This window comes from Leopardus geoffroyi, chromosome B1 (assembly GCF_018350155.1).
Source record: "Leopardus geoffroyi isolate Oge1 chromosome B1, O.geoffroyi_Oge1_pat1.0, whole genome shotgun sequence".
In the NCBI taxonomy this organism is placed as follows: domain Eukaryota; kingdom Metazoa; phylum Chordata; class Mammalia; order Carnivora; family Felidae; genus Leopardus; species Leopardus geoffroyi.
The window spans coordinates 137,151,200-137,171,765 of NC_059327.1; the positions used below are offsets into that span (position 1 = coordinate 137,151,200).

Sequence of the window (20,566 nt, forward strand, 5' to 3'; positions counted from 1 at the left end):
ATTGGGCCTTTCATGTCTCAGTTTTTAAAATAGTAATATGGCCATAGCATTTTTGGTTTATTTAACTTAAATATTACTTTTCTGTTAAATATGGACATGTTCATTATAGAAAAAATAAAGAAAGGTCCAAAAAAGAAAAGAAGATCATCCCTGGTCCCATTCCCTAAAGATAGTTATTGTTATGATTTGGTGACCACTCCATTTTATAATGCCTAGAATGTGAAGAAAATTGTGAAAGTTGTTTTTTGAGAGTTTAATTATATGACAGCTCTATCAGAGCCAAGCATGATGGGTCCAGTGATGTTAACACCTGAGAAGGAATGTCAGTTTTATCACCAATAGCAAGGTGGAACTGATCCTGCTTGTCACAAAACCAGGTGGTCGAGTATGGTTTGTTACGATTCTACTATAACAGGGCAGAGACATGAACATGTATGAGGCAGAGGCAGTATGTGGCTTTTAATTGCAGGAAATTAACTTTCTTTTTAATGTCATATTTTTAAATTGTAACTAAGTTTTTTTTTTTGTTCTTTTTTTTGATGTTTATTTATTTTGAGAGAGCGAGGGCACACGCTCATGAGCAGGGGAGGGGCAGAGAGACAGGGAGAAAGAGACTCACAAGCAGGCCTCTCGCTGTCAGCACAGAGCCAGACGTGGGGCTCAATCTCCCAAACCATGAGATCCTGACCTGAGCCAAAATCAAGAGTCTGGCACTTAAGCCACTGAACCACCCATGCATCCTATAACTAAGTTTTTTTAAGTGGTACTATACAACGCGTTTACTTTCAAAAGCTTAACTCTCTTCTCTCTCTCCCCCAAACATCTCAGTATTAAACATAACCACATAGTCCATGGAAACCATAGTCCATGGTCATAGTGCTTGTGACTCTGTCTTTAAATGTTCTACTAATATATGTTATATTTTAGTAACATTTTTTGAGCTTGAAATATGTGTTAATAAAATTTGTGTCGTTTCTTCCTATCCTTTAAAACCATGAGAATGTAATATCACAGGAAATACTGGATTTGGTTCAAGTGGTGAATTTTTAAAAGTTACAGTTTGATTTATCTCTATGTTTACTCTTTTTTAATGTAGTTTAGCCAGCTCAGTCCAGCAGAACAAAATGTAGCTGCTCTTCTTGGAGTCTCTGAAAACTTTATTGGGAAGAAAGCATCAGGTCAAGCTATCAAGAAGGTACCATAGTTTTTTTTTTCTCTTCCTAAATAAGTTGATTTAACAAAATTAATGCTGTTATATCCTCTCTTTTGTTGACTTGATCTTTTTGTTTCATGTTTTTTTTCTTTAAGTTAATATAATTCCCAGTTTATTTTTTAAAACATTCTCAGGACCAGAAATTTGGGCATTTTTTAAAAATAGTATTTATTTTTGGATGATGTGATGTTCTTTTTTTGTGGGTGTACCTTTGTATTTCTGAAACACTGTCATGCACATATAAGCTTCTTGTCATAGGAGAAAGTAAGCCTTATTTTTCTTAAGCTACTGATGCCTTACATTATAAAAATTGTAAAATACTTATAAAATGTTTTTATCATAGTATATAATCCTGAAATAAGTTCAGTTCAAGGGAGAAAAAGGTATTTTCTAGAAACTTTTTTTTTTTTTAAATAATCTCTATGCCCAGCATGGGGCTCAAACTCACAACCCCGAGATCGAGAATCAAACACTGACTGAGCCAGCCAGGTGCCCCTCTAGAAACCTTTTTTTTTTTTTTTGCACCCCTAGAAACTTTTTATTAGGCCTTCTGCTTGGTGTCAGGGTTTCTAAGACAGGATGGGTTTGAGGGTTTTGTTATTGTTGTTTGTTGTCCTTAAAGAACTCCCAGTCTAGTTAGTACTTGAAGTATCTTCTGTAGAAGGTTGAAGTGGATAAGTTAATACTTTTTGTGCAATATCTTATATTTAGGGGTTTTGAAGTTTAGTCAACACATATGAAGCGTCTAATACACTAACTTTAAGAGGAATGGAAATGATTCTCTGGCAAATATACCTTCAAATTCCTTAAGTTAATATCATTTTCCACCTTATAATATACTTTTTTTCATTTTTAATTTTTTCTGGTAATCCAATCTTTATTGAAACCTAATTATCTTACCTACCATTTCCCCCTATATCTTTGAATTTACATAAATACTACTAATTATATTTTGCAAAGTGAAAGTGGTGTTCACTCACATTTGAATTAACTGATGCTCTGTCTCAGGTACTGCTATATCATAAAATTATAAATATATGTTTCAGTGTTCATGTCATCCCAGTATTTTGATTGGGTCTTTTACCTCAGAAATAGCTACATTGTTTTAAATGTTTAAAATGTTAAATAAAAATATTTCTTAAAACAAACCTTTTATATCCAACTTTAAAATATAAAATGAAAACAAAATCATATTAATTTAGAACTCATTACCAAATAATAAACATTTACAAAATCCTATTAGAATAATACATCTTTAAAACTTAAATCAGAATTTATTTTTGTTGCATTTTAATGAAACATAGTCAATAAATGTTCAGTTGATTTAAATTCTAGAGAACATATTTACTTAAAATCGACTTTATTTCTCCACATTGAAAATGACATCTCCACTTTTCTTTACACATTTCTTGTAAAAGATCTTGAAATTGGCATAAAACATCTTATCTTACCATGTAATATAATTATATCACTTTTATTGGCTTAGAAAATCCATTCTAAGCAAAATCTACTTTGACTCAAATTATAGTTAATAATGAAGGTGCACTAAAATTGGAAATTAAAAAGCAATCTCTCCCTACTGGCAATTCAGCTATCATGATTTTTCAGCTTAATGCTTTTTAAAAGGTGATCCAGTATCAACATGCAGAATCTGTAATTCATGCAGCCTTCGATATGCCACCCTAAGTTCTCATCCCAAACATTCTTTTATTATCATAGAGGATATCATCTTATATTTTGTACTGACTTTTTCTCTCTCAAGTTCATCCTTTCTTTACTCTGATTTTAAGCATGAGTTACTCAGTTTCTAAGGTAGCTTGATATTGACTATGAAATACTTTACACATGAACTGGTCCCTAGACACCATAGGCAAAAGCAGGTACACAAACTGTCAACTATAAGAGGCGTTTTTCTCTGTCAGTGTTTTAACTTTGGAAACATTAATTATCATAACCATGTGGAAATCATAGAATCCAACATTTACTCTTAGTTTACAATGTGGACAACTTATTAACATACCTTTCTAAATAAATGCATTTGTCTAATCACATTCACATATATATACAACCTACAAATAGCACAGTAAATGTAAAAGCCTTCCCAACTCCTTCCCTTCCTGTACTTTTTTCCTAGGGCTACTGTAACAATTAGTACAAACTCAGTGTGTTAAAACAAGAGAAATTTATTCTCTCACAGTTCAGGAGGCCAGACATCTGAAATCAAGATGGCTCCTTCTGGAGGCACTGAGGAAGAAAACATCTTTCCTGTCTCCTAGCTTTTGGTGGTTGCTGGCAATCTGTGGCATCCCTTGGCTTGTAAATGCATCCCCCCACCCAGTGTCTCCGTTGGACAGTGCCATCTTAACATTGCCTTCTTGTCTGTGTCACTCTGTGTCCACTCCTCTTTATAAAGACACCAGTCATTGAATACAAAGCCCCAAAGGTAGTCTACCGTAAATCCAGGATGATTTCATCTCAAGATCTTTAACTAATTACATCTGCAAACATCCTATTTCCAAATAACATCACATTCCCAGGTACCACAGGTTAGGACTTAAACATATCTTTTGGGGGGGGGGCAGGGAACAAACACAATCCAGCCCACTCCACCTTCCCTGTAGAAGGAAGTTTAAATTGGAAATAATTTGGCACATTTCTTTTTTTTATACATGGAAAAATGGTAATTTGAATTACTATAAAGTACATATGTTAGAACTTAGTTTTATTTCTGTGGAATCATTCTATTCTTACTTTCCTGTAGTATAACTTCATTCACATTACCTTTGTCCAATTTCAATATAATGTACATTTTTAGCAGGTCCAGTACATAAATTTATTTGATTGTGTCTTTCTAGAAGGTGGACAAGGACATTGTCAACAGACTATACCTGTCTTTTGTTCTTTATGCCCTGCTCAAAGAGACCAACATTTGGAGTGTGTCTGAAAAATTTAACATGCCTCGAGGATATATACAGAGTCTTCTTACTGGAGCTGCCACATTCTCCTCTTGTGTGCTGCATTTCTGTGAGGTAATTCCATTAAACAGATGACACATGCTTTGTGCATCTTTTTGTTTTAACTGCTACCAAACTCATAAACCATTTAGTCATTATTTTCTCATTGTTGACTTATGCTTGTTTTTATCTGCTTAAAAAGTACTATATATACTAGCTTATAGTAAAGATACAAAAATGACAAAATCAACTAAAATATATAGTGAACAAGTAGAAAGCACCTAGTTATCCCTACTCTTAGAACCACTGTTAATAGTTACAAGTATTTGGGGGCGCCTGGGTGGCTCATTGGGTTGAGCATCTGACTCTTGGTTTCGGCTCAGGTCATGATCTTACAGTTTGTGGGTTCGAGCCCCATGTAGGGCTCTGCTCTAACAATGCAGAGCCTGCCTGGGATTTTCTCTCTCTTCCTCTCTCTCTGCCCCTCCCCCAATCGCTCTCTGTCTCTCTCTCTCTCAAAATAAATAAACTTAAAAAAAGTTGAAGGGGTGCTCGGTGGCTCAGTTGGTTAAGCGTCTGCTTCGGCTCAGGTCATGATCTCACAGTCTGTGAGTTCGAGCCCTGCCTCACACTGTGCTCACAACTCACAGCCTGGAGCCTGCTTTGGATTCTGTGGCTCCCTCTATCTCTGCCCCTCCCCCACTCACACTCACTCTCTGTCTCTCTCTCTCTCTCTCTCTCTCTCTCAAAAAATAAAAATAAACATTAAAAAAATTTTTTTAATAGTTACAAGTATTTGAAATCAACTTTTAAAACAACAATTCTCCATTGATGTAGAATCTGTGGGAGAATCCTTCTCATGAGTGATAACCATGTAAAGTATTTCATTAGTGTGTTACCAATATCCGGCAGCTACTTTGTGACTCTGTGGGACCATGCTCTCTTGATTTCCATAGTATTTTGTCATTTTTGATTCCAGCATTTGGCAGCTGCTTTAGGTTTCTATGTCAAGTGTTTAGTTTATAAGATAATTCAAGAAGAAAGCTATTTTGGCCATATGCATTTGGGTGACTTTCCTAAAAGAAGCTTTCAGAGTGTCCTTAAATAACACAACAAAGCTTATCAGATTTTTCTTCTTGGATAATTTTTTGATGAATTTATAATATAAGCCTTTTTTTGCTCATTTAAATTCCTTCTAATTGAGCAGTGTAATAATCCTTTCCGTATTTGTTCCTATACTCAATTTTTTAAAAACATTTTCCTCCCATGAATTTTATTTATTTTTTAAAGTATATATGTTATGGTTTTTTAAAAAGTTTATTATTTTGAGACAGAAAGAGAGAGCGTGAGAGTGATTGGGGGAGGACAGAGAGGGAGGGAGAGAGAGAATCCCAAGCAGGCTCCACACCATGAGCACACAGCCCGATGCAGGGATTGAATTCATGAACCATGAGATTGTGACCTGAGCCAAATCGAGTGTCGGACACTTAACCGATTAAGCCAATCAGCTGCCCCATGAATTTTATTTTTAAATTTAAAATCTTCACTTTCCCCATCTTAAATCCCCATATTCTGTGTATGTATAATGGCAATTAACTCTATAATACGTACTAATGAGTAAATAATCCAAAATACTTGACTTTGGGGTGAATGATAATTATTTTAGCAAATTCACATTTCTAAATATCTCCTACTTATGCTGAGTTTTAGATATTAGCTCACATTCTCTAATCACATGCTAGCTAAGCTATAGACAAAAACTATGGGTAATAAGGAGAGGCTAGCCTTTAAAATGTGTTTTCTTGAGTTTTCTATGTTTGTTGTTCTTCGTATACAAAGGTATTTCCCCTAATATTCCATCCTTAGTTTACTTAGGACTATAAGGACTTCAGCTGCATAGAAGTGTTCAAGTAAAAGAATCTATACATTGAACTTGAAAAACAACTATAATTGGATGTTTGATCCTGGAAACAATCTACCTGACAACTTGTGCTCTCATGAGTGTATTTTCAGTATTTTAAAGTGTTTTTTTTTTTTTCTTTTTAAAAAGTTACGTAAGTAGTATAAAATCAATAGTATTAGCTAAGGCACCTTTAACTACAAGTAATGGGAAAGCCCAATAAAGCTTAGTGAGGAAAAAAGATTATCAAATGTAACAGGAAAGCTAGAGCAAAGGCGGTGCCAGGGTTTCTGGATCCTAGTTCTGTCCAAGGTTTTCTTCTCTTCACTGTGTCATCTTTAGTGCACGGACTGCTTTTCTAGGGACCACAAAATAGCCAGCTAATGCTGTCCCACGTATCACATGTGCTCACAATGACACTCCAAGGTTAGAAAGTGACCTTTAAAAAAAAACTATTCTAGAAAATCTCAAACATAAAATTAGACAATGTAATAAATACCCACCCAGCTTTAACAGTTATTGACCCAGGGTTTCCATTATTTTTATTGTCTTAAATATTGCTCCTGATATTTTTGCTGCTTTAAATATTGCTGCATCTTGCATCAGAATTCTTCCACATGTAATATTCTGTCTACAGGATAAATTCCCAGAGGTGGGAATTGTTTTCAGTCATTTGGGAAAGAAAAACTATCCACTCACTCGCTGGTGTTTTGATAAAAATGAACAGAACTCTTCTTACTGACCCATTTTTCAGTTTTTAATCTTCTTCCTCATCCCAAAAACCCCTTCATCAGATTCTTCTGTCTCTGCAGTGTTTCTTTAGAATAATTTTGCCTGGAATTATTGTTCATCTCCGGCTTACCCCAAGTTTCAGAACTTACATAAGGAAACATCTTCTCTGAGCCCATTACCACACCAACCAAACTTTGAAATAACTTGCCAGATTTAAATTAATTCTGTATGTTTCTTTGTGTTCTGCAGGAACTTGAGGAGTTTTGGGTTTATAAAGCCCTTTTGGTAGAACTTACCAAGAAGTTGACTTACTGTGTAAAGGCAGAGCTCATTCCCCTCATGGAAGTGACTGGAGTTTTAGAGGTTAGTAGCTTCCCATCCCAGTTTCCCAACTGGGATTATTTCAACTAACAGGAAAATCAGATTTTACTCTTTTGTGAAGTGTTATCATGAGGTAAGTCATAATAACGGACTTATTCCTCATTTGCCATGAGAGTTGATTGTTTTTCTTTTTAAATAAATTGCTGCCATGGCCTCCCAGAAATCCACTGTTAATCTGGCAGCAACCCTGATGAAAAATCACATTTGTGAAAATAGAGTAACAGTATGGCTAAGACTGATACTCCCCGAGTATATGTATGCTTCCATTCGTCCTTAGCATCTCTCCCTTCCTCCACTCTAATGACGAATTACCTTCTGTCAGGTTAGACTAGATGCTTGTTTCCGGAAGGAGTGATTTGGTGGCAACAAGGCTGATTTCCATTCCCTAAGAGAGTGAGAAGAAAGCATCCTCAGCTGGTTTCTCAGCTCTGTGTTTTTAACCAACTCTTGGTTTCAGCTTCTTCTGTTATTCAATCAGAAGCATTCTTCTGCTCGGGAACACACACGCGTGTGCGTGCACACACACACCCCAGTGGTCCCCTGAGTAGATGGTGAACACATTTTAAGGCTATTGGACGAGAACATGTTGATGGGGAGTCTGAACCAGTGCCCCTCACCTGAGTGCCTTAATGGGTTTCTCATTCCTGATTGCAACACACATCAGTTGACTTAAGCCACACAGAAAGCTATCTTGCAGTTTGGAACCACCCAAATTCATCTTTTAAAATTTCTCAGGGTTCTGTTGTGTTATCTCTTCATATTTACCTTATTACCTTTGTCTGTTTCTGTCTCTTGCATGTGAAATTTTTCCCTTCAGCAATTCACTTAATTGTTTTTCCTAATCCCAAATTCTGATCCTACTGATTTTTGTAATACCTTTTAGGGTCGAGCAAAACAGTTGTACAATGCAGGTTATAAAAGTCTAACGCACTTAGCTAATGCAAATCCTGAAGTGCTAATAAGAACAATCGATCATTTATCAAGACGCCAGGCCAAGCAAATTGTTTCATCAGCAAAGGTAAGCAAACAAACCATTTTTTAAACCTTCATGATATTTTGTAGTGTTATCGCCTTATACTTTGGACATAAAAACAAAAACATTTAACTACAAGACACAAAGGCATATACTCACAATATGTGGATAAAAACTGTGCATCTGTTATGATACAAGGCTTCCTAAAAAGAGAAAAAGACCTCCTGAAAATTAGACAATCTCAAGAGTTCACTGAAGTACAAGGAAGGCTGGATCTCACGGAGTTCTGCCTCCTCATCTTTTTCACAGAAGTCCTTTCCTCAGCATCCCCAACATCTGGCCTTCCCACTTTGAGCACCTACATTGGCATGGAGCTTACAACCTCAAAAATTAGGCAGTTCTATTTTTGGACACTTTGTAGTGTTACAAAAAGCATCTCAAGATAATGAGGCTAAATGTTGCCTTCTTACAATGTCTACCATTACATTGTAAGTACTACCCTCTAGAACTGTTCTGTTCTCTTTGTTCATATGGTGGTTTTTCACATATTTGAAAACAGCTCTCTTTGCCTCCAAAGGTTTCTCTTTTCCGTTTCTTTCATCCATATTAAATAATCTTGTTTTAGGCGATTTACTATCCTACTTACCCTTTTCTAGATGTAGGCCAATTTGTCTTTTTGACCTGTCCCCATCGTTATTGGACTTTCTTATTTTGGGGGTTATATCTGTCAGGCTGTAATTATTAGGAACGGAAACCACACAGTAATTTGAAGAGGAACGTTTAAAAGAAAGAATTAGTAACTAGTAACAAAGATTACTAGTTGGTTTCTTAGGGGTAAACAGAACTTTACCAAATACGGGAAGGAATCATGAGGAGCGTGTCCACCCTCACCACCCCCTGAGGATGGGATTCAGACTTCATTGGAGAGGGTGTGGCTGTGGCTCACTGGACAGCAGATAAGTTCCTTCGTTGTGTTGCAGCCGAGGCTGGCAAGCAGGAAACTGCCACTGGGATGCTGACAAAACTGTCTGGAAACTCCCAAGGGTGTGCTGTTGAACTTGCTTGGAAACTAGCTTGAGTAACCATGACCTCAGGGTCATGAGTTCAAGCCCCACATCAGGCTCTGCACTGACAGTGCAGAGTCTGCTTGGGATTCTCTCTCTCCCTCCCTCTCTGCCCCTTTCCCACTGGTTCTGTCTCTCTCTCTCTCTGTGTCTGTCTCTCTCTCAAAAACTTAGTGGCTTAAAACAGCTATTTTATTTTGCTTATGTTTCCAGAATCCTAATTCTGGAGAGGTTTAGCAGCATGATTTGCACTTGGAGTCTCATGCAATTACAGTCAGATTTTGACTGGGGCTGTAGTCATCTGAAGGCTTGACTGACTTGGAAATTCAAGATGGCGCATTCACTTGGCTGGCAGTTGAAAAGTGGCTGTTATCTGGGGCTTTCAACTGGAACATATGGCCTTTCCATGAGGCTTGGTTTTGTTATAGCATGGCAGCTCAGTTTCAAGAGGAAATGTCCAGAGAGTGAACATTTCAAGAGATCGAGGCAGAAAAGGCAGGACGTCTTCTGAACTAACCTCGGAAGTTGTGTAGTGTCACTTTTGCTGTATATTGTTTGTTACTAGAAGGCCATTATGATCAGTCCAGATTGAAAGGAAGAGGAATTAGACCCCACCTGTACATGAGGGGAGTGCCAGATAATCTGCAGTCATCTGTAATGTCTGTTCTCTGGTCACAGATAATTTACATTTCTCTCACATGCAAAATATACTCATCCCTACAAGATTTATTCCTTTATGGCATCAGACTCAGGCTCAAGGTCTAATATTCTAAATCAAGTCTAGGTGCAGGTGATGTTCCTTGAGCACAATTTCACTGACAGATTCCTGGGGCACCTGGGTGGCTCAGTCAGTTAAGCGTCTGGCTCTTGACTTTGGCTCAGGTCATGATCTCACAGTTCGTGAATTCAAACCCTGCGTCAGGCTCTGCACTGACAGTGTGGAGCCTGCTTGAGATTCTCTCTCTCTCCCTCTCTGCCCCTCCCTTGCTCGTGCTCTCTCTCTCTCTCTCTCAAAATAAATAAGCTAGGGGCGCCTGGGTGGCTCAGTCAGTTAAGCGGCCGACTTCGGCTCAGGTCACGATCTCGCGGTCCATGAGTTCGAGCCCCGCGTCGGGCTCTGTGCTGACAGCTCAGAGCCTGGAGCCTGTTTCAGATTCTGTGTCTCCCTCTCTCTGACCCTCCCCTGTTCATGCTCTGTCTCTCCCTGTCTCAAAAATAAATAAAACGTTAAAAAAAATTTTTTTTAAATAATAAATAAATAAATAAATAAATAAGCTAAAAAAAATTGTAAAAAAAAAAATGGTTCTGCTGGAAATTGGCAGGTATTTTTAACTACAAGTAATTTGAAGCTGATGCTGTTCTCTGTATTCTAGTAATGCTGACACGTGAGTTTTGGGCAGTTTACTTGGTCTTGTTGATCTGCATCGTTTTTAGAGGATCTACTGGAAGATTAGTTTTACGTGGTCACCATTACCTCACCTACTGCAAAGCTTACCTGATGGCATTTTAATCTCTTCTGTATATAATGCTATGTAATGCCACGCTTCGAGTGGGTTTGTCATATGATTTTTTTCCTCCACGTGATTTTGCGGAACTTTTTATTATAAAACTTTTGCAACAGAAGTGATGCAAATACTACACCCCAGTATACACAAAACCCAGCTGCACAAATACCAACACTCGATTTCTGGGCTTTTGTTCTTCAAGTTGTTGTTTGGGTTTTGGTTTTGGGTTGTTTTTTTTTTAAACGATCTCTATACCCACTTACAACCCCAAGATCAAGAGTTGCACGTTCTACTGGCTGAGACAGCCAGGCGCCCCTGGTTTTTTAAAAGAAAGAGGGAAAATCATTACTCAGCAAATATTCATTGACGTTTACTATGCGCCACGTTAGAACTACTTTCTTGGCTCTTTATGTTTCTTTTGAAATTAGCCATGTTAATTTTAGGAGCTTGAATAAAATTTTTCTTTGAAACACTGATAGGTTTTTAAAAGATAGCATACTAAACTTTGAGGAATAATAAAAAGCATATATAAAGGATAACATTTTCAAGAGCTAATTAAATTTTTGCAAAATTGTCTTACATTTTATAGATTAAAAGTTAATTTTTAAGTGGCTGAGTCTTCAATAAAACAAATCTTTGAGGGTCTTAAACCTCCTTTATTTTTGGTGTACCAAATGCAGTGCTCAGCTAAAATGGCTTTAACTCAAAGCCTCAGCTTCATTTACTATAATCACTTGTTCTTAAGTGGCTATTTTTCAGTCTCATTATTAGTTTTAATGTCTACATCGCTGATGTATTAAGATTCAAGTATCTAATAGACGGTGGTAAAAATGTTCACAATTCTCTGGCAATGCGTATTTTGGTCTCGTGCCTTGATTTTTTATTGCAGATGCTGTTGCACGAAAAAGCAGAGGCTTTGCAAGAAGAAGTGGAAGAGTTGCTGAGATTGCCTTCTGATTTCCCCGGAATTACCTCTTCCACCGAGAAGGCATGAAGCCATCTGACAAGCATTTTCTAAGATGACTGACTTAGTAGACATATTTTCCTTAAAGACTCTCTATAATTTAAAAATGAAAAAATACATTTTAATTATACATTAAGAACTGTGGATGATGTCTGAATATACCTCTCACCCTTCCCACTAATAATCCATCTTCTTCGATACCTGCACGTTATTTCTCTGCTCAAAAATCTAGTGTCCTCCACAAAATGAGATCCAATTGCCTCAGCATATCTCCGGCCTGCCTTTGCTGCTAGACCTTTTATTATTCTCTTAATACCTCCTTTCATCAAACTAGACTAAATCCCAAAATTTTCCCACGATTTCCAAACTCTTCCTTTCCTAATTGCTTTAATGCTATACCCAGTGCATCTTTAATATGTACGGTATGCCCCAGCTGTCAACTAAAGATGCGCAAATACTGCCTCCTGGCTGAAATTGTCCAAGTACGTCCTGATCCCCACCCCATACATGCTTCTTTCCCTCCTGTAAGTATTCTGAGCCCTTCATTATGCCCATGTCCTTTTTCATACTGCTAGTTTGAAACCTCCTGGAGGACCAAGACTTTTTTTATCCTCTTTGGATGCCACCCAGCACTTAAGTCCAGTGTCACACACCAAGTAGGAACCTGTGCTAAGAATGAGTACTACCCGAATTAACAATTCAAAGATTCTCTTTAAACACAACTTAAGTCGCTCCTCATCAGGGAAATACAAATCAAAACCACACTCAGATATCACCTCACGCCAGTCAGAGTGGCCGAAATGAATCAATCAGGAGACTATAGATGCTGGAGAGGATGTGGAGAAACGGGAACCCTCTTGCACTGTTGGTGGGAATGCAAACTGGTGCAGCCGCTCTGGAAAGCAGTGTGGAGGTTCCTCAAAAAATTGAAAATAGACCTTCCCTATGACCCGGCAATAACACTGCTAGGAATTTACCCAAGGGATACAGGAGTGCTGATGCATAGGGCACTTGTACCCCAATGTTTATAGCAGCACTCTCAACAATAGCCAAATTATGGAAAGAGCCTAAATGTCCATCAACTGATGAATGGATAAAGAAATCGTGGGGGCGCCTGGGTGGCTCAGTCAGTTGAGCGTCCGACTTCGGCTCAGGTCACGATCTCGCGGTCCGCGAGTTCGAGCCCCACGTCGGGCTCTGGGCTGATGGCTCAGAGCCTGGAGCCTGCTTCGGATTCTGTGTCTCCCTCTCTCTCTGCCCCTCCCCCGTTCATGCTGTGTCTCTCTCTGTCTCAAAAATAAATAAACGTTAAAAAAAATTAAAAAAAAAAAAGAAATTGTGGTTTATATACACAATGGAGTACTACATGGCAATGAGAAAGAACGAAATATGGCCCTTTGTAGCAACACGGATGGAACTGGAGAGTGTGATGCTAAGTGAAATAAGCCATACAGAGAAAGACAGATACCATATGGTTTCACTCTTATGTGGATCCTGAGAAACTTAACAGAAACCCATGGGGGAGGGGAAGGAAAAAAAAAAAAAAGGTTAGAGTGGAAGAAAGCCAAAGCATAAGAGACTCTTAAAAACTGAGAACAAACTGAGGGTTGATGGGGGGTGGGAGGGAGGAGAGGGTGGGTAATGGGTATTGAAGAGGGCATCTTTTGGGATGAGTACTGGGTGTTGTATGGAAACCAATTTGACAATAAACTTCATATATTGAAAAAAATAAATAAACACAACTTAAATATCACCTGTCTCCCATCCCTTGTTAGATTTATAGCTCGAATGTACGTAACTGGTTATCTGTAGGAAAAAAGGTAATAAGTAGCAATGATTCTTTTTCCTTCTAGCTTTTTTTTTTTCACTGTTTATTTATTTTTGAAAGAGAGAAAGACAGAGCATGAGCAGGGGAGGAGCAGAGAGAGAGGGAGACACAGAATCTGGAGGAGGCTCCAGGCTCCAAGCTGTCAGCACAGAGCCCGATGTGGGGCTCGAACCCACGAACTGTGAGATCATGACCTGAGTCAAGGTTGGAGGCTTAACCAACTGAGCCACCCAGGCGCCCCTAGCAATGATTTGGAGTACCGGACCAGTTTAAAGTTTTATTCACCTGAGGCATCCATTGGAAACTTTGCAAAAAGACCCACATTCTAAGTTCTTCGTGCCTTAACATCTTCGACTATTTTAACAGTCATTTACCTAGTAATTTCTATGTGCCAAGTACGTTGTAAGTCTTTCATGTGACTAATTTAATCCTAACAACAACACTGTATGGCTTATACTATTATTTCCATTTTACAGATGAGTAAACGGACACAGAGAAAATAACTTTCCCACGGAAACTGGAAGTTTGAAGTCTTAACTCTGAGGAGTTTCACAAGCCATCTAGTCTATGGCATCTTCCCAAACTTTTTTTTTCTTTTTTTAATGTTTATTATTTATTTCTGAGACAGAGAGAGAGAGAGAGAGAGAGAGAGAGAGAGACGGAGTGTGAGTGGGGGAGAGTTAAAGAGGAAGACACAGAATCTGAAGCAGGCTCCATGCTCCTGTCAGCACGGATCCTGACATGGGGCTCGAACTCATGAACCATGAGATCATGACCTGAGCCGAAGGTGGATGCCCAGCCGACTGAGCTACCCAGGCGCCCCCTTTTTTCTCTCTTAAATGGGCATAAAGTGTGTTATCATAATTAAGAGATCTGTGTACAGCTATGAAAATGTAGGCTAACAACAATGCAAATGTAAAAGCCTAGCTGTAACAATGCTACATGCTAAATGATTGTCTTTTTATAGTATTGCCTGATCACACACAAAATTGGAAAAACTCCACAGGCAATAGACTGTCTACTCCATATAGACTACAGTAACAGGCATTTGATTCTGTGTAACTTTGTAAGCACTTTGAGCATTATAATAACAGCCCGCTGCCCATCCTAGAAGCTATGAAGGAATTCAACCTCATTTTGTTGAGATTTGTCAAAGCTGTTCGAAAGCTCAATGAAAATATCTAAATGCATTTAACTGATCGGTTTCAATACACTTAGCCTGATGCTTGACATGGATGGAAAACAAAAGGTGGAATGTTCGGTCCTTGTTTCTTACACAGTTACATGAACCGTGAGCCACTGACGGTAACAGAATGAGACAGTGTACCAAAGATAAATGCTTATAGGCACTAGAGGCAGAGAAGTGGAGGTGGAGTTTTTGAGAAAGACCTGGTGAAAGAGGCAGACCATGAGCTAGATGCTAAAAGGGCAAGGCAATTGGGAATGTCTAACACAGAGGGACAAGGGCGTTTGGCGGAAGGCAGACATGAAGGTGGTCTTCTAGCTGAGTGAAGGCTGCAAGCCACACCATCTGGATATCTGAGCTCTTAAAGCAGTAATGAGATACCAAAAAACAACCAAACAAAAACAAAGCCAGCAGTAAATGGTTTGTGCTGGGCCATCTCTACTTTCTAATCTGGTGTCTCTCCTGATCCATGAGAGGCACTCTTGAAACATCTGATGGGGGGGCGCCTGGGTGGCTCAGTTGGTTGAGCGTCCGACTTCGGCTCAGGTCATGATCTCGCGGTCCGTGAGTTCAAGCCCCGCATCGGGCTCTGGGCTGACAGCTCGGAACCTGCTTCAGATTCTGTGTCTCCCTCTCTCTCTGACCCTCCCCCGTTCATGCTCTGTCTCAAAAATAAATAAACATTAAAAAAAAATTAAAAAAAAGAAACACCTGATAGAGGTGTGCGCACGCGGCCACGATATGGACAGAGCCATGCAGACATCAAGTTCATAACCTTAGCCTTGTTAGCACTGCGATCTAACAACCCTTGCTCCCTAGGGCAAGAACATGTGGCTTTGACTGTACCAGGATTCTTGCGCAGAGAATCATGACACCAAGGCTTTTTTTTTTTTTTTTTTCCAGGAAGCAACTCTTTTCGTGCTGGTAGGGCTCAGTTGGGTCCACTGAAGAACTGAGCCCTGAATGCCACGTGGCGTAGTATTATATACATTTTCTATTTCTTTGTCTCTCATATATGGTAACACACAAACATGCGGCCTAATTAGGTGATCTCATGTTACAAGGTCGTGAGGGATGTTGTCATACATATATGCATATAGCCAAGTTGCCTTGAAGTTTTTTTTTCTCCCCTCAGGGAGGGGACCCTACCACCTGACCTTTGTCAAAGATAAGCTGGCCGCTAGTTGAAGTGGCAAGGACAGACTTTATTCATTGATAACCACTGCAGTGGGGAAGAGGGCCCGTGTGAACTGAGCTCAACTTCTATCCATGCAGAGGTGACAGACGTATTAAAGCCAGAATGAAGGAGTAGGCAGGGGACCAAGCTGGGGTCCCAGCAGACTGGGATTACTCACTCTTGGGTGCTTATCTGGAGGAGAAGCAAACTCCTAGTATCTTTGTGACAGGAGGTAGTGGTGCAAGTTAGAGCAAGCCGCCCAGCGCCTGGGAGGGAGAGCCTGAGTTGTTTACCTGCCCGTTTGCTTTTCGACAGCTCTGGGTTCTTGAGCCTGCAGTTCTGGGTGGTGGAAAGTCTGCATCTCAAAGCTGGGAAGAAAGGATTTACAACTGCAAGCTTTCTAAAGTAGCTGTTTTGGGTGGGGGTGTTCCTGGGGCCTCTTTGTTACCAGGTTTGGGCTGAAACAGGAATTCCTCAGGTAGATACTGTAAAGGGGGTTGGGGTCATCCTAAGCATGCAGCTTCCAGCAATTAGAAACTATGTGTATATTCAAGTCTGTTGGCAGGGGCTTCTGGGGGGCTGGGAAATGGATGGAATCATTTGTGCTGGGAGCCTGCAGGTTCTAGAGGTCAAAGTCCATGCCTGGTCAAAAAGAGGGCTCAGAGGAGCCTGTCTAAAGCATGGTCAAGGAGAGGATCTTAATCACTCTTTAGTTATGTTCAAATTGCACCACTTAGCCCACCTAAAAACACTGCCATCACTAAGGTTGGTATTTGGGTTCCTTCTATCTATATTAGACAACCTTAGTTCTTGCTTCTTTTTCTCAGCGTGACCACAGGGGAGGAGGAAGAGGGTTTTGTGTAAGTAATCCCAGCTCTTCGCATAGCTTTTTAGTTATCTTTCAAGACACCTGCAGCAGGAAGAAGCCTTTAGAAATTGGAATGACCTTGAACGGTGTCCTCTCCCCCTCGCTTGGGCCTGAGCAGGTGCGGATCAGACTGACCTCAAAGGGGCTTGAACTTTTATAGGCAACAGGCTGCACTTTAGTTGTTCCAGCCAGTGCAGACATACTAAATCAAAATTAAATGTTAATGATGGTGGTGTCTGTGCCACTCTGCTGGGGAAACTAAAATGCAGAGAAACGAGGCTCTAACAGCTGTCAGTAATTGGGTCACCGCCTTCCCCTGTGCCCTGGTTCCTAGATTTACACCAGCTCCTACTATCATTAATGGCCCTGCTGCAAAAAGACTCATCTTTGCCAAGATGTTGGGCTGGAGGAACATGTGTTCCTGCAGGAGAAGCTGAAAGTCCTTGAGAGAAGCACGAAGGACACAAGCCCACATCCACACACTCCTAGGAAAGGTAAGGACGGAAGCAGAAGGAGAAGAGCGAGCTGGGCAGTGGCGGCCTCTGCTCTTGCGTTAGTGAGGGCAGGGCATGCTTTGTTATCTCTTCCTGCAGAATGAGCAGGTTCTAGCAGATGCTGCCAAAACTTCTTTCTTGTCAGTTCGGCAGAGAGCCTTTCCCATTATTTATCCCAATGCATAACTGGGATATTTCTGATTCATAATGGCTGGTGGTTTCATTCACAGTGGCTGGTTGGATTCCTATGTCAGATACAAGCCACTAAGCAGGCTAAGACTGAAGAATCCCGTTCCAGATTTCTGCTCCTCCCTTGTGAACTTCAGTGATCTCTGGGGAAAGAGAAGGTGGAATCCCACCTTGAAACAGGTACCCTGGCTGGTCTCTGCTAGAATTGCAGGGCAATTGTCCCATAGGTACGATGGTTTCATTTCGTATCTCTGGGAACACTTGTCACATCTACACTGTGAATTAAGAAGCTTCCAAGTGTTATTCGGGTGTTTCATGATGACCGCTCAGTTTGGTGTTGCTTATAAACCAACGTAAGTTGGTAGTTTTCATGTATATGACTATTGGGGACATGGTGGAGGTGTCTCAAATACAAAGCTCTGCTCGCTATTTAGGCAGTACCACCAAGTTAGCAATTTAAGTAGACCCAGAAATGAACCACTGGGCTTGCTGTTTAAGGGGTGGGCATTGTTTCCTTCATAATGGAGGACTCGAGATGGGGCAAAGGATAAGGTAAGATCACAGGTGACCACAGAAACAGAGATGGGCCAGTCGTTTGTGCGTTTGCTCTTAAAACCATTCCCCGCTTCTTGTTTCTCTGAATTTCAGGGCCCGGAGTCTGGATACTTCCTTTTCCCGGGCTCTCTTGCCCACCGGCCCTCAGTTAGGTGAAGCCTGTGGGGACCATAGGGAAAGAAAAAGTTTTCCTTGACCCTCCTAGGGTTCCTGGCTGGGGCTGAAAATTAAACCAACAGGGACAGATGAACGGGAGAAAAGCACACACATTATTTAATATAGGTTTTATGTGATGCCCAAAGAAACCGTTAAACCTGAGTATTTTTATGCTAGGTTTAACAAAGAGTAGGCAGTCGTGTAGAAACACGGCAGGTAAAAGAGTATGGGGTGAGTACAGCAGGGGAAACTTAGTAAGGCCTATTTGTTCAGATGCTTCTCCATGTCCCTTCGTCTTTGGTGATAAGGATGTCTTCTCCTGGGGTGCAGGGAGGGCAACTCTCACATGGGGATTTTATTACCTGTTTTGGGAGAAGGGCAGAAGGAAATTCACAGTGACCTTACTGCTTCTGTTTTTTCAAACCCTTTCAGCTTAAAATATTCAATGTGCTACGGTGTCATATTTGACAGGAGCATGTCCTGAACCCCCTCAGGACCTGCCTGGAACCCCAGAGTTGGTATAAACCCCAGAGTTAACTTAACTTGAAGATATTTGATTCAACAGATACAGCATGAAGCTCCCTCAGAACTTCCCTTACCTGACTAAAAGGAGAAACTTCTGAGAAATTTAACTTCCATGAATTCCTGCTAGGGGCAGGTCTGCTCCCAGGAGAGAGACCAAGAGTAAACCTACCATATTTCCCCTCTCTGGGGGAATTCCATGGTGGAAAGACCACCTGCACCTATATAAACAAACATCACGACACATTTTCTTATCTCTTATTTGTTCTCCTAAAAACCCATATGTCTTTTTTTTTTTTTTTTTTTTTTTTAAGAAGGCGTCATGCTCTGTGTGGAGCCCAACACGGGGCTTGAACTCATGACCCTGAGATCAAGACCTGAGCTGAGCTCAAGAGTCAGATGCTTAACCGACTGAGCAACCCAGGCGCCCCTCCATTTGTCTTTCTTAAAGAACTCTATTTGGGGCACCTGGGTGGCTCAGTCAGTTAAGTGTCCGACTTCGGCTCAGGTCACGATCTCGAGTTCACATCAGGCTCTGCGCTGACAGCTCGGAGCCGGGAGCCTGCTTCAGATTCTGTGTCTCCCTCTCTCTCTGCCCCTCCCCTGCTCATACTCTGCCTCTCTCTCTCTCAAAAATAAACATTAAAAAAAAAAAAAAAGAAACCTATCTGTTTTTCCAATAGAAGCTTTTTTTCCAGCCTTCCTTTCCCCTACTAACTTAGGTAAATAAACTCCCAAATTCTAACCTCCTCTTTGAGTTACTCCTCACAGCATTCTGGCATATAAACAGATTGCACACTCAAACTAACTCAGCCTTTTTTTCTTGTTAATCTGCCTTTCGTCAGTTAAGTTCTCAGCCCCCCAGTTACTGAACCTGAGAGGGTAGAGGAAAAGATTTTCTTCTCCAATTTCTCCGATGAAAGTCACTGGGAGGCGATTGGGCAGCCTCTCTGGCCATGGCTCCCCCGAGGCTCCAGCTTCTGTCAGGCACCCCCTCTTCAGTCTCAGCTCCTCTGGCAGTGTGGCCAGTTCTGTCAGGAAGCAAGAATTCCTGTCCCCTTCGTGGTCCTGCTAGCCAGACAAAGAATCAAACTGACATGAAACAGATTAACAGGAGAAAAATCATACTTAGTTACAGACCTGGGGAGCATCCACATAGACATGGAAATTCCAAACACAGTCAGGCAGCATGAAGTATATATGTCATTCTGAACCAAGCAGAACCGGGTCTTCAAAGGTCTGGGTCTCCAAAGGGAAGGAATGGGGTCTTTAGGAAGACTGAAAAAAGGTAAATGTGTGGTAAACAAATGTTTGCTGGGCCACTGAGAAACAATGGGCCATGGAGGGCTTCCATCAAACAGGCCTTGCTTGGACCACGCCTAGTTCACAGTATAATGTAGTTATCTAGGGTTTATAGCTCTCCACCTGGAGCAGGTCCTCAATCCGAATTCCTTTTAGGTCTCTCCTCCTCTCCGCCATCATGGCGTGCGCTGCTGACTGTTTCTTGCCATGTCTTCTCACAAGACTTTCAGGATCAAGCGATTCCTGGCCAAGAAACAAAAAAGCAGAATCGTCCCATTATTCCTCAGGGGATTCGGATGAAAACTGGTAATAACACCAGCTACAACTCCAAGAGGCGGCATTGGAGAAGAACGAAGCCGGGTCTGTACGGGATCGTACCTGAGGTGGCACACGTTTATGCCGCCTGAAGGTCACGTGTTCCTACTCCGTCACTCTGCAAACCTCCCTACTACCTGATCTGTTGTATCATGGAAAAGACTTTTCTCTGTTATTATGCTTCTGCACCTGTAGGTTGGTTCAGTAATAAACACGTGAGACCTTTTGACTGAAAATAATTAAATAAATAGAGAAATAAATAAATATAAATAAATACATTCTTTTTAG

The 20,566-nt window shown here is 40.5% G+C and overlaps 1 protein-coding gene and 1 pseudogene across 8 annotated transcripts in view; both read left to right on the forward strand.

Moving 5' to 3' along the window:
• Positions 1 to 11,822, forward strand: part of HELQ (helicase, POLQ like) — a 41,808-nt gene extending 29,986 nt beyond the window's left edge. For 4 of the 8 annotated variants that reach the window (XM_045473485.1, XM_045473492.1, XM_045473487.1 and 1 more), the window contains 5 exons: positions 1,097 to 1,195; positions 4,069 to 4,242; positions 7,049 to 7,162; positions 8,064 to 8,198; positions 11,612 to 11,822. In XM_045473485.1, coding sequence (XP_045329441.1) covers positions 1,097 to 1,195; positions 4,069 to 4,242; positions 7,049 to 7,162; positions 8,064 to 8,198; positions 11,612 to 11,716 — 627 coding nt within the window. In that variant the 3' untranslated portion in view covers positions 11,717 to 11,822. Of the gene's footprint in view, positions 1 to 1,096; positions 1,196 to 3,489; positions 3,764 to 4,068; positions 4,243 to 7,048; positions 7,163 to 8,063; positions 8,199 to 8,462; positions 9,334 to 11,611 lie in introns of those variants that run through there. The other 4 variants (XM_045473486.1, XM_045473488.1, XM_045473489.1 and 1 more) reach the window with 4 other exon arrangements.
• A 7,723-nt stretch (positions 11,823 to 19,545) lies between these two features.
• Positions 19,546 to 20,493, forward strand: LOC123583298 (annotated as a pseudogene).
• Positions 20,494 to 20,566: the final 73 nt, after the last annotated feature.